This window comes from Bos mutus, chromosome 28, assembly GCF_027580195.1.
Source record: "Bos mutus isolate GX-2022 chromosome 28, NWIPB_WYAK_1.1, whole genome shotgun sequence".
NCBI lineage: Eukaryota > Metazoa > Chordata > Mammalia > Artiodactyla > Bovidae > Bos > Bos mutus.
The window spans coordinates 43,340,663-43,355,001 of record NC_091644.1 but is presented as its reverse complement, the minus strand read 5'-3'; the positions used below and the strand labels follow the sequence as shown (position 1 = coordinate 43,355,001).

The window sequence follows — 14,339 nt, the reverse complement described above, 5'->3', positions numbered from 1 at the left end:
TCGGAGACATGGGGACAGTTATGGTGCAAGTGAAAAAGCAGGGCACACTCACAGCCTGACACCACCCTCTCATACCCGGCCCTTGTGCCCTGCCCACAGCACCTGTGCACCCGTGTAGAGAGTCCAAGAGGATGATGATGGTGATGTTTAGCAGGGCTTATCTCTGGACTGTGGGAGACAGGTGACTGACAATTGCTTCATACTCTTTTCTACTTTTCTTATATTCTTTTATGAACTCAGTAGGGGCTCAGGGGTGGGGTGGTCTTTTACATAGATGGGGATGTTGAAGGGATGGAAAGAAGCCCAGGTTCATGGAGCCCACCTGCTGCAGTCACCCCAGTACCCCTATTAATGCAGGACAGTCTTACGAACTACACCCAGGGTCCACAGGTTCATCAGAGAGCCACAGTCAGTGGGCTCAAGGCCCTTTATGATCTAACCCCAGCATAACTGTTCCAGCCAGCAGATGAGCCCACCCTGAGCAAGTCCCTCCTGTGCCCCAATCTGTGTTTCCTACAGGCAGCACTGGGGGCGAGTGGACAGGCCCAAGGCTCATCCAGGTCCAAGTGTCCCACAGCTGCAGGATTCTGGAGGCACGACCTCCCTGAGCCTCAACTCTCTCGATCTGTGAAATGGGTGGGACAGCACCAACTCCTAGAGTTGGTCAAACACTGGACGGCTGAACGTCAGCACCGTGACCTCACTGCCCTCCCCTCACCCATCTCCCGCAGGAGGCCTTGTGTTGGGGGCCAGAGTGAGGTACTCCGCCCGTGACAAAGGTCATGAGGAAGGAGGCTCGACATACGCAAAGGCGGGATCGAGCCTCAGGAGTCCCCCTGGAAATCCTAGAGCGTCTACCCCCATAACCAGAGCCTGCCTACTTTACTACTTTGTGCTCTCACCTACATCTCTGACTTTACGGGGGGCTGTCCCCCACCACCTCTTTCGGAGAAGGAGTTAACCTAGAGCTCCAGTTAATAATAATTCCTGGGCGTGATAAGAGTGTTTTAACCTACAAACTCCTCTGAAGGTTCTCTAGCCTGCCTGACAGGCTTGTCCGGCCACATGTGATTGCTCACAGCCTCCCAACCGTGAGAGGCACGAGATGCTTTAAACCTTCTAAAAACAGGTTCCTTAGAAAAGTTAGAAAACTATTAGTATAAGTATAATGGGCTGATTAGAAATTGTATTGGTGAAGGGTTTTTCATTTGTTGAGCCAATGTTTGTTGCTAAGTCTCCACATCCCCTGCCCTTACACATTAATGAATATATAGAAGAAATAAGTATTAACCTTTGATATTCATCACGTTAGACCTTAGGCTAAGTAAATTCTTTCCTTAACTAAAACCCACTACACCCTCACCCTGTAGGAATGTAACTTTATTTGGGTGGCGTCTGTTTTGAGAATAATCAGCCCTGGAGAAATAAGTGTCCTGATTGACTGACCGCTGTCACAAGGAGAGGGTCAGAAATTGTCAGCAGGCCCCCTGGCCAGAAGATGATGTAACACCCCTAAGACCTCTGTATACATTTGTATGAAGCACCTGACTTTGATAAAAGTCAGGACTGCTGACCCCCGCGTGACTTTTGCATAACATCTCAGTGTATAAAAACAGACTCTGGAAAATAAAGAATTGGGATCAGTTTCTCAAATACTGGTCTCCCCATGTCGCTCTCTCTCACTCTGGTTGAGTCTCCATCTGGGCGCGGAACCCACCATGCTTACTAATTATGCCTGGGCTTCTAAGATCCGACCGGGGAGGCCTCAGTGTCTCCTCTCCTTCGGGAGAACGGAAGGACGCCTGCGGCCTACGTAAGTGGTGCAAACTTCTTGTCTTGAAGTTTTATTGGTCTCCCGCGTAAACCAAGCTACTCAGCCTCTTTTCTCCACTGAATTTTCCTACTGAGCTATCCTTATTCTATTACTCTTTATATCCTTAATTAACGTTTAATTAAGCTATTGTTTCCTGATCTTCGCCTATGCCGTCTCTCCTTCGAATACCCTGGATCAGCCGGGGCTGGTCCCCGGCAGCCTTGCCTGCCAGAGTCCACTGTGCTGGTTGCTTCAAAGCCTTTCATCACCCTGTGACTCTGGTAACTTGTGTGAATGTCTGTTTACTAAATTAGGTCAAAGCCAACACCTCATTCATCTCCAGAGGAGGACACAGTTACACCCATATAGGAAGCATTTTTAAAAGTGATGGTTTTTTATAACTGAATCGAGGTAGTCAATTCTCCTGTCAGACAGCATTTCTTATAAATTCTCATTTTTCTGAGCTGAGACCTACTTGACTCACCCCCAAGGACCAAGGTGGTCACCTTAACCCTGTCTCTCCTAGCCCAAAGCCCCGGGCCACCCTCCTTGGCCTTTCCTCCAGACCTCTCACCACCCTGGTCCCTTCTAGAGGCGAATCTAGCAGCTCAGGTGCGTGAGGCCTGCCCCCATGGCAACACTGGCAATACTTAGGCCGGTGATCTGGGAGTGCAGTGGGGTATGAGGCCTCACCCCCTGACCCAGCTCTGTCTGGGGTACAAAGTACCACAAGTCCAGGGACACATAATTAGGACTCAGAGGCTGCCTCCAATCACAGGGGTCTCAGGGATAAAGGAAGACACTCCATTCTATTTAACAAAGGGGAAGGGGGCCAGAGCTTTAGACCACCAGCGGCCATTTCTTAGGACATTGGTTTTAAATGCTCTAACAGAACATGTTAAATGAGTTAACAGAAGACTGAATTTTACCCATTAACAAGGTGACACCATTCCCTGAGAGAGGCTGACAGAGTGAAACAGAACACGTGACCAAGGCCCCCCAGTCAGCCCATACCCAGAGCAGACCCTGGCCCTGCTCTGCCCTGGCCATGGCTCAGGAGGCCTCTCTTCCTACAAAGCCCAAGGACATCTGTGGGTGTGAGCATACCACAGCCCCCGCTCGCCACCACAGCCTCCCATCAGGGCACAGAGAGGTCGGTGTGCACTGAGGGCTGGGCTAGGCTGGCGGCCCCCGCCCCTCCTCAGACGATCCTAACCAGCCCCCACCTCAGGAACAAGCAAACGAGAAGCCAACAGGTCTATGGCAACTGGGACAGTGCTGCCCTGATGAGATCACGTTAGGGATGGACTCTGGTCTGCTGACCTCTGACCTGGGGACAGCAGGGAGTGAATTCTGCATGAAGACACTGGCCAGGTTTTTGGTCCTGATTAGCTGGCCTGCAAGGCTGACATCCAGCTAAAACACTGCAATGACATCATGGGCTGAGCCGCTGTCCAATCAGGACTCAGGGCCCCACAATGGCCAGGACCACAGAGACCTGGGGGACAACATCCGCCCTCACGGAATTTCATGAGGTTCCCTATAAATTAAGTCACCTGCAATTTTAAAAGGTTGGCAGGTTTAATCTTTCTTAAGTCCACTGGTGGTGCTGAAGATCTGATACTGGAGAGCCTACAAATAGGGATGAAGCTGTCTACGTTGACTTCTGGGGCCAAGACAGAAAGACTCAATCAGAGAAGAGTGACTCAAAACTATAAACTAGAACGACCTCCAAAATAAGTGAAGAACTAAAGCATGAAACAATACATCTAGAAGCCTGCTATTTGTGTAAAAAGCAGGGAAACAATTGTGAGTAACTGCTCACATGCACAAAGGGAGACACTAGAAATGAACACCAGAGAGGGCTTCTACCAGCTCCTGGTGTAGTACCCTCTGAAATGCATGCCTGTTTCAAAAAAGGGGGTGGGCAGAAAGTCACCTGGCTGCCACCCAGTGACCTTTCACCAAAAGCTCTACAGTACACAAGTAGCTCAAGAGAAAACATCTCACCTGCAAGGACTTTTCTCACAGAATGAAACACGGAGGTACACACAGAATCCTTCTGAGGATGTAGTTCTGGGACCAAAAAGAACAGAGTTAAAAACTGCACAGCTGCCTGGAAAGATGGGGGATCTCCCACTAGGGCTGGCAATTCCAACAGGATCTGAGCATAGATGGTCTGGTAGAGGGTGGTGTAGGCGGACAGCGCTTTGTCTGTCCCTTTCGAAACATCTGTCCAATTTTGCCTGGAACGCAGGGCCACATCGGCCTCCAAGAGTGAGCCCAAGGACGAGATGACAGCGGGAGGGAGGCGGCCCTGGGCCCCAGGGGCCATGCAGTGCTGGAGCAGGGCCCCCGCCTGCAGCACCACCTCCTTCAACAGCTTGGGCAGCACTTCTGGGGCCTCGTCCTGCTGCTTCTGCTCCTTGACTAAAGGCCCCAGCACTTGGCACACCTTAGATAAGGACACCAGCATGAGCTGCTGGCCCAGAGGAACCTGATCTTCTGACCGTTGGCCTGAAGTCACTTCATTGTGCAGTTGGTGCCCTGAGAGGAAGGCAAGGATTTTCCCAAAATTGAGCCCCAGACTGAGCTTTCTCTGGATAAGCATCTGCAGGAGCTGTTCTAAGAACGTTCCCACCACCTGGAGGAATTCCAGCCAAGAGGGGTCATTCACACTCACAAGAAACCTCCTACTGGCTCTGAACAAGGAGGTCAGTGTGACCTCAAAGATATCGCTAACATACATGACCCTAAGCACAGCCTGGGCACTCTTGCCTCTCTGCAGGCAACCGAGAAGCTGGTAGCACGTCCTCAAAACCCTGAGGGTGAGGGAGGAGGAGCAAGAGCTGCCTGGTGTGGTGACGGCCACAGACAGTAACAGAAGAAAACAATGCACATGATAGGGTGCCAGGAGGCTGTCCAGCTGTAGAGCAGAAAGAACTCCCAAAAGCTGCAGGATGCTCTCCAACTGCTCCCCCTCCAACTGAATGGGGGAGTCACCCCTGACCAACGAGAGTATGTTTTGGGCAATTTCTTCTCTTGGTTCTACACCTTCAGCTCCAACTTTGGCAAATCTGCTTTCCCAGTGAGCCATGACCATGTAATCCTCTTCAAAGAGCCAGGGCAGCTGCTGGCGGAGAAGAGCTGTCTCCCTCTGCGCAGCGGCACACAGGATGCTGCCGCAGCGTGCAGTCAAGCCCAGGAAGAACGCAGAGTGGAGGGACTGCATTTCGGGGAAGAGAGGGCTGTGGAGGACGGCCTGGGAGATCTTTCCAAGTGTGATATCTGGTTCCTCCTCCACTAAGCCTTCCTGGGCTTTGCTCACTGGTAAAGTTCTCAGCAGGATGCTGGCCAGGTACTGTAGGTCATCTGGACCAAGATATGATATTAAAATCATGATATTGGACATGACCAAGTGCCAGTGGGCAATGGGGTAGGTGAGCACACTCACTGTCCCGACCTGGCCATCCCAGGAAGCCGACATCCCCCGGGTCACACTCGCTCTCCCAGAGCCCAGGATGTAGGCGGCATCACGCCTCAGAGCACAGAGGGCTTCTTCAGACTGGAAACTGGCTTGCAGTAAGGTGTTCTTCATTCTCTGCAGGTGGAGCTGCTCCAAGCAGTACCGACTGAGGGAGTCGGACTGAACCGTGAACTCCTCTATCTCCTCCCAATGCTTGGCCTCGACGCCAGGGAGTAGCGGAAGGGGGCCTGAGGGCTCTGGGGTGGCGCCCGCCAAGGTCCCGGGCTCAGAGCGGTATGGGCTGCAGCTCAAGCGCAGCACGGTGTCCACCTGGGCCCAGGTGTGGGCAAGCAGAAGCGCAGAGTCGCCAACCTTCTGCTGCCAGAGCTCAGGCGTTGAGGGCCAGGGCTTGCGAAGAAGGTCCAGCAGGGGCTTCAAGAGGCCCTGCAGCATCCCGTCCATGGCCTGCCGCATGCGCCTGACCATGGGCAGGGGTGAGCCAGCATCCAGGCTCCGCGCGTTGACCATGACACAGCACAGCAGCGAGCTCAGCGACAGGGACTTCAGGGCCATGTCCTCGTCACCCCTCAAGCCAGACAAGACCAGAGACTGGAACCGCTCCTGCACGAGGGCCCACGTGTCCAGGACCTGGCTCAGGGGCAGCTCCGGGAGGCACTCTTGGAGCACCGCAGCAGGGCCAGCAGTCAGCACTGGCAGCCTCAGCGCCTCGGCTGCGGGGCGACAGAGCACCCCCAGCACCTCCTCGAACAGCCGGGGTACCTGCCGGAGCTTGGCGTATGTCTGGAAGAGCGTGTGGATCAGTGCCTCCTGGGCTTTCTGGGTCCGCAACTCTGTGACTTCTGCATCGATCCATGCTGAAGCCAACAGGTCATCCAGGTCTGGCTCCAGGATCAAATGATTCAGGGAGAGCAAAACCTTCAGGCAGCGGAACCAGGCTGGCACAAGGGCCTGTGGGTGTTTTAGCAGCAACTCAGCCAGATGACGGTAAAAGTGGAACTGAGCCTCACCATGCCGGATTCGGTCAGCAGCGATGTTGTAGATAGTGTTACTGGCCACTGAGTTTAGAAGCTGTTCCACAACCAGGAGTTCTGTGGTCCAGTCGGACATGGACAGGGCTTGCCTCTGCTCCTCCAAGTGTGAAATTCTTAAGCAGCCAAAAAGTTGAGGGAGCACCTTGAAGCAAAGCAGTTGGTTCCCCTCCTTGAGGTAAGACTCAACAAAGAGTTTGTACAGCAAGGCCACAGAGTTGGCCACCACTGAAGCCTGAAGGGATGGGTCACAGTAGCCGGCATCCACCAGCCTGGCAATCATAGTGCCCAGGGGAGCTAGAAGATTCTTCATGGCCCCTATCTTTGAGTCGCCTTGCTGCTGATCCAAGAGCTCCTCTTTGTATGAAGGGAGCAGCTCAGGCTGAAAAGCTCCACCTTGAAGCACAGCCTCAATCTGATTCCTAATGTCCCGGCCTAGTGCTGGCCGCAGCTGGCCCTGGCCAGCCTGAGTCCATGTGCCCCCCAAGAGATAGTGTCTCAAGACCAGGCAGGGCTGGAGCAGGTGCCCAGTTACCTCCCCAAAGGCGCGTCTCGGGTTGACCTGCTGCTGCTGAAGTGAGAGGTAGTGGCTGAGGCTCAGGTGAATGACTTCAAACAACTGGGGTATTATGGCTCCTGGCTGCCGACAGGCCAACCAGCAGAGCTGGCTCAGCAGGTCAACTATCAGCTCCTGCCTGGCCGTGTAGATGACAGCAAGTGCAGGTGTCGAGAGGATACCCTGGCAGCAGCTCAGCACAACACAGATGTTCCTCTGGGATCCCAAAAGAGAGAACTCGGCTATCCTCTCATTGATGATCTGAGTATTGAGAAAGAAAGGAAACTTGTCACTGACCCTAAACCCGCAGACACTCAAAAAACACAACACAATGAGCAAACTCACTCCTTGCCCTGATTTTAATGAGAAAGAAATGCCCAGATTAGCACATCTAAATGAACCTGACTTTTCCTTAGCACATCAAAGTAAGGCAGAGGACCTGTCTTAATTCCTACACACATCCATCTCCTACCAATATAAATTAAGAAAAGGGCTCCATGCCTTTATATATCTGCTGACCCTTTCTAAATAGCAGAGTTTTATAAGGCTTAAAGTCCAAAGATTTCATGTTTTCTTAGAACCTAAACCTATAATTCAACTTAGATGCTACAGGTAGATGGGACAGTAGCCTTTGGTTATGATCCTGTGGTCCAAAACACATTTCTATAATCAGTAATACTGTTTGTACCTGAAAAAGCCAAAGCAAAAGGCATTCTTAAAAGAAGAAAACAAACGTTGCCAGTTACTACTTATGGTAATAGCAAACCCAGTCTATAGCTTTCAAAATTCTGAAATTCACAAAAAACAGAAATCACGAGGGCCAGGCAGATTCCAAAATTCACTTATGGGATATGCAACTTGCTTCCAGCCTCACAACATCTGAATATCAAATTTATCCCAGGTGCTAAGTTATGAGTAGCCCAATGACACACATGTGTTTATCTCCATCCATGTAACTGCTGGCTCCGGAAAAGCTGAACCAAAAATACTTTGTACTTAAATGCCAGCACTTTACTACAGTAATCTCCAAATATTTCTGATTATACAACTTTTTCCACTTTTATACCTGATAAGGTTATAAATTACACACATGCACCATAGTATGAGTATTTTATACAATTATAAAACATACATAAAAATTAAGGTGACCTTTTAAAAATCATATAAAGATGAAATAGTTTCTTCTCACATCCCCTAAGGACCATTCAGAATAATCCAGTTTGGTGACCACTGACCTATTATTTTATAAAGTGATATAATTCAGAGCATAATTTCAAGAACCACTAAAGCCTATAAACCATAAGGCATCAACCATTTAATTCCTCTGTTCCCAGCCTCTACTGCTTTTCTCCTGCCCACTGAGTCAAAAACCTTTGAGGAAATTCTCATCTAGATTTTGACCTTTGATTTCCCTCTAGTCCAGCAAAAAGGTGGGGGAAAAAAGTTATAAAGTAGCATCATTTGCTGGATACCTTTCGTAATTAAAAAGGTAATTAACCAGCTTATGAAAAATTTCTAATCTTTTATTCAATATTAAATAATATAAAGTGCTTAGTTCAGTCAGTAATGAAAGCCATGGCAGATGAAGCCTGCCCACCGCTCACCTCCTGCTGTGCAGCCCAGTTCCTAACTCCCAGGGGTTAGGGACACCTGGTATAGAGAATTTGATATGCATTCAATAAATATCAATCATTATTATAACTCTAAACATACTATTTTTTCTTCTCCCCTGCTGTTGTGCTGTGTGTGTGCTCAGTCGTTTCCGACTCTTTGCAACCCCAAAGACTCCAGGCTCCTCCATCCATGAAATTTTCCAGCAAGAATACTGGAGCGTGTTGCCATTTCCTACTCCACGAGATCTTCTAGACACAAGGATCAAACCTGAGTCTCATGCATCTCCTACATTGGCAGGTGGATTCTTTATCACTAGCACCACCTGGGAAGCCATCTCCCCTCCTACCTTGATATTTTCTGCATCTTGATATAATTAACCATAAGACAATTAAGCCTCTGGTATTAACAGGAAATCAACAGAGATACATGTAACACATACAGGATAACACAGGAAACTGTTAATTACCTTGATGAGGGAAATCTGAAGGTTAACTGTCTTTCCATTCTTGAGGAGGTTCTGCAGTTTTCTGCTATGTAGAATGTTATCTACATAGATCCAAAGCCTTTCAACAATGTCTTCCTTCAGTTCAAGTTTTTTCTTATAAAATGCAACCAACGACTGCCTTGCCCAATCAAGCAGTACCTAAATTTGGAAAAAAATATACTTAAAAATAAATGAATTTCTTTATCAAGAAAAACACTGGACATTTATAGGGACATCCCATGAATAACCAAATACAACTGCCAGGGGGAAAAACTTTCTTTAAAATTTATCTTTGGTAATATTATGTTTTGGTACCTTAAAATATGTTTATTAAACAATCAATTAAAAAAAAAACAAAACTAACTTTGGGGATTGCCCTGGTGGTCCAGTGGCTAAGACTCCATGCTCCCAATGCAGGGGGCATGGGTTCAATCCCTTGTCAGGGAATAGGATCCCACATGCCACAACTAAAAGATCCTGAATACTGCAACAAAGATCTTGTGTGCCCCAACTAAGACCCAGCACAGCCAAATAAATAAATTAAACAAAAAAGAAAAAAACTAATTTTGCCTTTACCTGGGGCCAATAAAAAGTTTCAAGTGAAACAGTTTCTTCTAACTAATCACTTCTAAATTTTAAAAGGTAAAAGCACAATTGCTCAGGATGGCCACAAAAAGAATGACACACAAACGCAAAGATGCAGAGTCAGGAGACCAGAGTTTGTGTCCTGGCTTCCTGAGTTACCTGCAGCTTCATCTCTAAACCTACTTATTGCATTCAGAAGACAGAGTCTTCTATGAATGACTCACAAATGCTGTATTAGGAGGAGGGCTGAACATGGATAGTTTTCATTATTGTGACATGATTCCTTATTCATAAACACAAGGAAAGGTGGTGAGGCCTCAGCTCAAGACACCAGAAATGTCCATGACAGCATGAATAGTGCAAATGCTAAAAGAAAAAAACTCTCCCGAGAAGGATAGGGGAAACCTTGATCAAATTGCCTGCCACAGCTGTCAGGTGACCCTCAGGCAGATTTAGACACTACTAGTTCTGCTGGTGCTGTACAAAATGGATCTCATCATTTCAACAGTGGTAATCCATCTTTGACACATTTTGAACTGCTTTATTGTTGTTGTTTAGTCACTAAGTTGTGTCTGATATCTTTTGCAACCCCATGTACTGTAGCCCACCAGACTCCTCTGTCCATGGGATTTCCCAGGCAAGAATACTGGAGTGGGTTGCCATTTCCTTCTTCAGGGGATCTTCCCAACCCAGAGATCGAACCTGTGTCTCCTGCATTGGCAGGTGACTTCTTTACTGATGAGGCACCAAATGACTGTATGTTAATCCAATTTAATGAGTTCATCATCCTGGTGTCTCCACTATATTAACAGTTTTTCTTAGTCAGATAAGTTTGAGAAATGTTAACAAAGAACGATGTCTTTCTTGCTTCCTAATCTGTTTCTAATCTATCACTTTATAATCTATTTCCCCTTGGGTTATTGCAAATGCTAAAGCTTCTCTACTTCCCAACCTTTGATTTATCAAGTTCCAAAGATGTTTAAAAAGCACCAATAAGAATTGCTTATGGAGCATCACTTAGGATTTACAAATAAATGAAACTGCCAACAGACTCAGAACCTAATTCCTGTAACCCAAGTCCAAATTTGTTCACTGATGCACATACTTAGGGCTTCCCAAGTGGCACCAGTGGTAAAGAACCTGCCTGCCAATGCAGGTGATATAGAGACGTGGGTTCAATCCCTGGGTTGGGAAGATCCCCTGGAGGAGGGCATGGCAACCCACTCCAGTATTCTTGCCTGGAGAATCCCATGGACAGAGGAGCCTGGCAGGCTACGGTCCATAGGGTCACAAAGAGTTGAACAGAGTTGAAGTAACTTAGCACACACCCACATAATTTGGAATATAAGAGATATTTTCAAACATAAAAGACATGCTGAGGTTTTGTAACAGAAAAAGTTTGTTAGTGAAATATCTATTAACTTTTTCTCACTGAAACTACTTTTAACTTTCTAACCATGCTTCCTTCTTCAGCCTTTTCCCTAATCTTTTAAAATTTTAACTAAACATCAATATGCAATTTAATAAGTGATCATTAGTTTAGGTCATAAAAATGTTACTTGTGCATTAAACTTACTTGTTCTTTATTTGGAAGAAGACACTGGTGGGAAATCCAAGCAAAGTGAGCTAGTTTTAGTTTATCTTCCCAGGACGTTGTCTTGCTTTTAAGTTTCACAGAAATGCCAGAATAAACAGCTGCCATTTCGGCACCTACAATTTAAAGCAATGGAAAATAATACATTATATAAAGGTCAAACTTAATAGGCACCAAAAATGAACATTATGTACCTTATTGTCTACATAACTTATACTCCTTTTAAAAAAATTCTTCAATGAATTAAAACACCATTGGGCAGAAGTCAATATATAAGATGCTTGAGTCCATGAGTTTTCTAGAAGAAAACTTTCATGCTTTTCACATGAAAGCAGACAGAAGATGGATTACACACACATGTACAAGTACTCCTGCTGTGATCCAATATGACATCCTCAGAAGTCAGTGTGCAGGAATTCACTGAAACAAAACCCAAAGTGTTCATATTACTTGCGAACACTCAAATTACTTTTATTTTCACACATGGCTTTAGATTGAAAGGGTTGTTACAGCAAAAATGTCCTAATACATACATACTGTAGAGTATGTATTAGGATCCACTCCTAATACATAGGAGTTTTAAACTTTAAACAGTTTAAAAAGATAAGCAGTATTTGGAAATGGTAATATTTCTCCAAGTTCAAAAGAAATAAAGTATAAACCCAGTGCCAATAGAAAGACTTATTTCAGTTGCAACAATAACTTCATTAACTTAGGAAAATACACTGCTTCTAAAGTCTCTACAGAATACACGTATACAATTAACGCTAGAAAAATACAATACAAAAAAATTATGACTAAAGCAGCAATACAAACATACCAACCACTTATAATCCTATAAAACTGAGGTAAATGTAGCTTTGAGTTTCCTAAAAGTCATAGTAAAAATGGAAAACATATCAGATTAAATCATTTTCATTATATAAAAGTAAACAAGTCAGTTACTCAAAGGAGAAAGTTTTTCATGATACTTAATACTGAAATAAAGAGATCCCAGGTGGCTCAGTGGGTAAAGAATATGCCTGCAATGTAGGACACACAGAGATGCCAAGTCCATCCCGGGGTCCAGAAGATCCCCTGGAGAAGGGCATGGCAACACACTTCAGTATTCTTGCCTGGAGAACCCCGTGGACAGAGGAACCTGGTGGACCACAGTCCACAGGGTCACAAAGAGTCTGACACGACTGAAGGACTGACCACAGCACTGCAAATAACAACAAAATAGGACCAATGAAATATGGAGAAAAAATCGCAGACTCACGATTCTATTTTAAATACTCTCAAACAAAAAGAGTTTGATCTACTGAGAGCTGGATCACTGGATTTTTTTAATCTAAGGGGTCCGAAATTCTCCAGACCTACCTTCAGAACTAATTCTCTATACGCATCTTTACAAGGGAATAGGAATGAAAGTACCCTTCCTCTGTTACAGAGACCAGAACAGTCAAAAGATGTCAGTCTGCCCGTGTGTCAAAACATCCAATATACATCCAACAGTTACTAACTTAACTGTTCAATTCAATGTTAGACAGCCATCACGACCGTCACGACAGCTACCAAGTACTTAAAAAGCGTCTGAAGAACTGGCTACAAAGACGCCCCAGACAACTCTTCTAGATCTGCCAACCTTGGGCTCCCGGTGACCGCAACGATCTCTGCGAACGCGCGTGGAAAGTCGGGTTGAGGACCACAAATCCACGAGGACAGCAAAGCCGCGTCCGTCTTTGCGCGTTCACACGCCGGAACCCTGAGGAACTCAAGGAAGCTAACAGCCGGGAGCCAGGCGAGAGGCCGCCGAAGGAGCGACCAGCGGGGAGGACCCTGCCTTGGTTGGGAGCTCACCTGGAGGGACGTGGTCACCTGGTAGGAGCCGCGATTGGGGCGGAAGGTCGGCCGGGAGGGGACTCACCTGTAGGCCACCCCAGGTGAGGAACTCACGCAGGCCCCGCCGGGAGGGGCAGCGGACTGGTCGGAGGGCAGTCCCCGAGTCGGGAACTCTCCCGGCGGTCAGTCCCGGATGGGAACCTCACGGGGACTGACAGCGACAACGGGACCCACTCCGGAGCTACCACGTGAGAGCCTCGCTTCTACCGCCCAAAGCCGGCCGCGCGGAGCTGGACGGCGCGGCGCTGGGAGGGGCGGAAGGAGCGCGGGGGCGGGGTGGCGCGCGCGCCAGGCATAGCCAGCCGAGCGCCGAGGCGCCGCGCCCATTGGCGGAGACAGCTGCGCGTCGAGGCCCAAACGGCCCGGCCCAGCCCGCGGCGGCTCCGCGTTAGTCAGTCATGGGGCGGCCGCCCAGAGCCGCCGCGGGGGCGGCGGGGCTCGGGGCTCGGGGGTCCGGCTGAGCCGGCCGCGGATAGCGAGCCTGCCGCGAAGGCGACGGAGGCGGACGCGGGGCGACCCCGGCGGCAGCGGCGGCGGGGGAAGCGAGAGCCGCCTGGGATGTTCAGTGAGTGCGGGCGGCGGGCGCGGGTGGCGGCGCGGCCTAGGCAGTGGGGGCGGGGCGGGCCGGCGTGGCTGCGGGCGGCGGCCCCGCCCGGAGCGCGGGCCCGCTCTCTCGGGCGTTTAAGCTGGAGGAGTGTCTCTAGGCCAAAGTCGGGCTGAAACTTGGCACATGGTGGCGGGGAGGGCGCTGACGAGCGCGGCGGTCCCCACCTGCAAGGGCGCCCTCGAGGCGGCCGCACCCCTGACAGCCGGCTGCGGGCTGTGAGCCGCGGAGCCCGGAGGCCGCGGAGCGCCTGGGCGAGGCGTGGGCGGGGAGCCGAAGGTGAGCAAGCCGGCATCCCGGGCTCGGCGGAAGTGCGGCCCTTCAGACTGCGGCGGGGGCGCCCCGGGTCGGCCCCCAGCGTCGGCCGGCTGAGCTCTGAGCTCTGACCTCTCACCTTGCAGGTGGAGGTCTCGGAGCTGAAAGCGGGCCTGCGGGACCCGGGCCGCGCCGGGAGGGGCGTGCGGGGACTGTGTGCTCCTAGGTGACCCAGCGTTGCCGGGTAGGGGGAAGGGGACTGCGGTGGCCGATCTCGGTCTGGGTCCCAGCCCTGCTTGAGGGTGGAAGTCTGAAGAGGAGTTCGGGCCGTGTCCTTACACTCAGGGAAGCTTCTCGTAGTGGATGGGCTTGGTGTCTACATCGGCCTTCTGTGGAAACCATATACCTACCTGTAATCTCTATGAGCATTCGTTT

At 49.2% G+C, this 14,339-nt stretch overlaps 2 protein-coding genes across 5 annotated transcripts in view; one reads left to right on the top strand and one right to left on the bottom strand.

The window, feature by feature from the left end:
• The window catches only part of URB2 (URB2 ribosome biogenesis homolog), a 30,052-nt gene extending 16,737 nt beyond the window's left edge, over positions 1-13,315 (bottom strand). The window contains exons 1-4 of one of the 2 annotated variants that reach the window (XM_070364607.1): positions 13,004-13,315; positions 11,144-11,277; positions 8,965-9,141; positions 3,824-7,145 (exon numbers count right to left, since the gene is read on the bottom strand). In XM_070364607.1, the coding sequence (XP_070220708.1) occupies positions 3,824-7,145; positions 8,965-9,141; positions 11,144-11,269 (3,625 nt within the window). In that variant the 5' untranslated portion in view covers positions 11,270-11,277; positions 13,004-13,315. The remainder of the gene's footprint in view (positions 1-3,823; positions 7,146-8,964; positions 9,142-11,143; positions 11,278-13,003) is intronic. The other variant, XM_070364606.1, reaches the window with a different exon arrangement.
• An 82-nt stretch (positions 13,316-13,397) lies between these two features.
• TAF5L (TATA-box binding protein associated factor 5 like) overlaps positions 13,398-14,339 on the top strand; it is a 33,834-nt gene continuing 32,892 nt past the window's right edge. For 2 of the 3 annotated variants that reach the window (XM_070364609.1, XM_070364608.1), the window contains exon 1: positions 13,398-13,610. The gene's annotated coding sequence lies outside the window, so the exon portion shown is untranslated. The remainder of the gene's footprint in view (positions 13,611-14,339) is intronic. The other variant, XM_070364610.1, reaches the window with a different exon arrangement.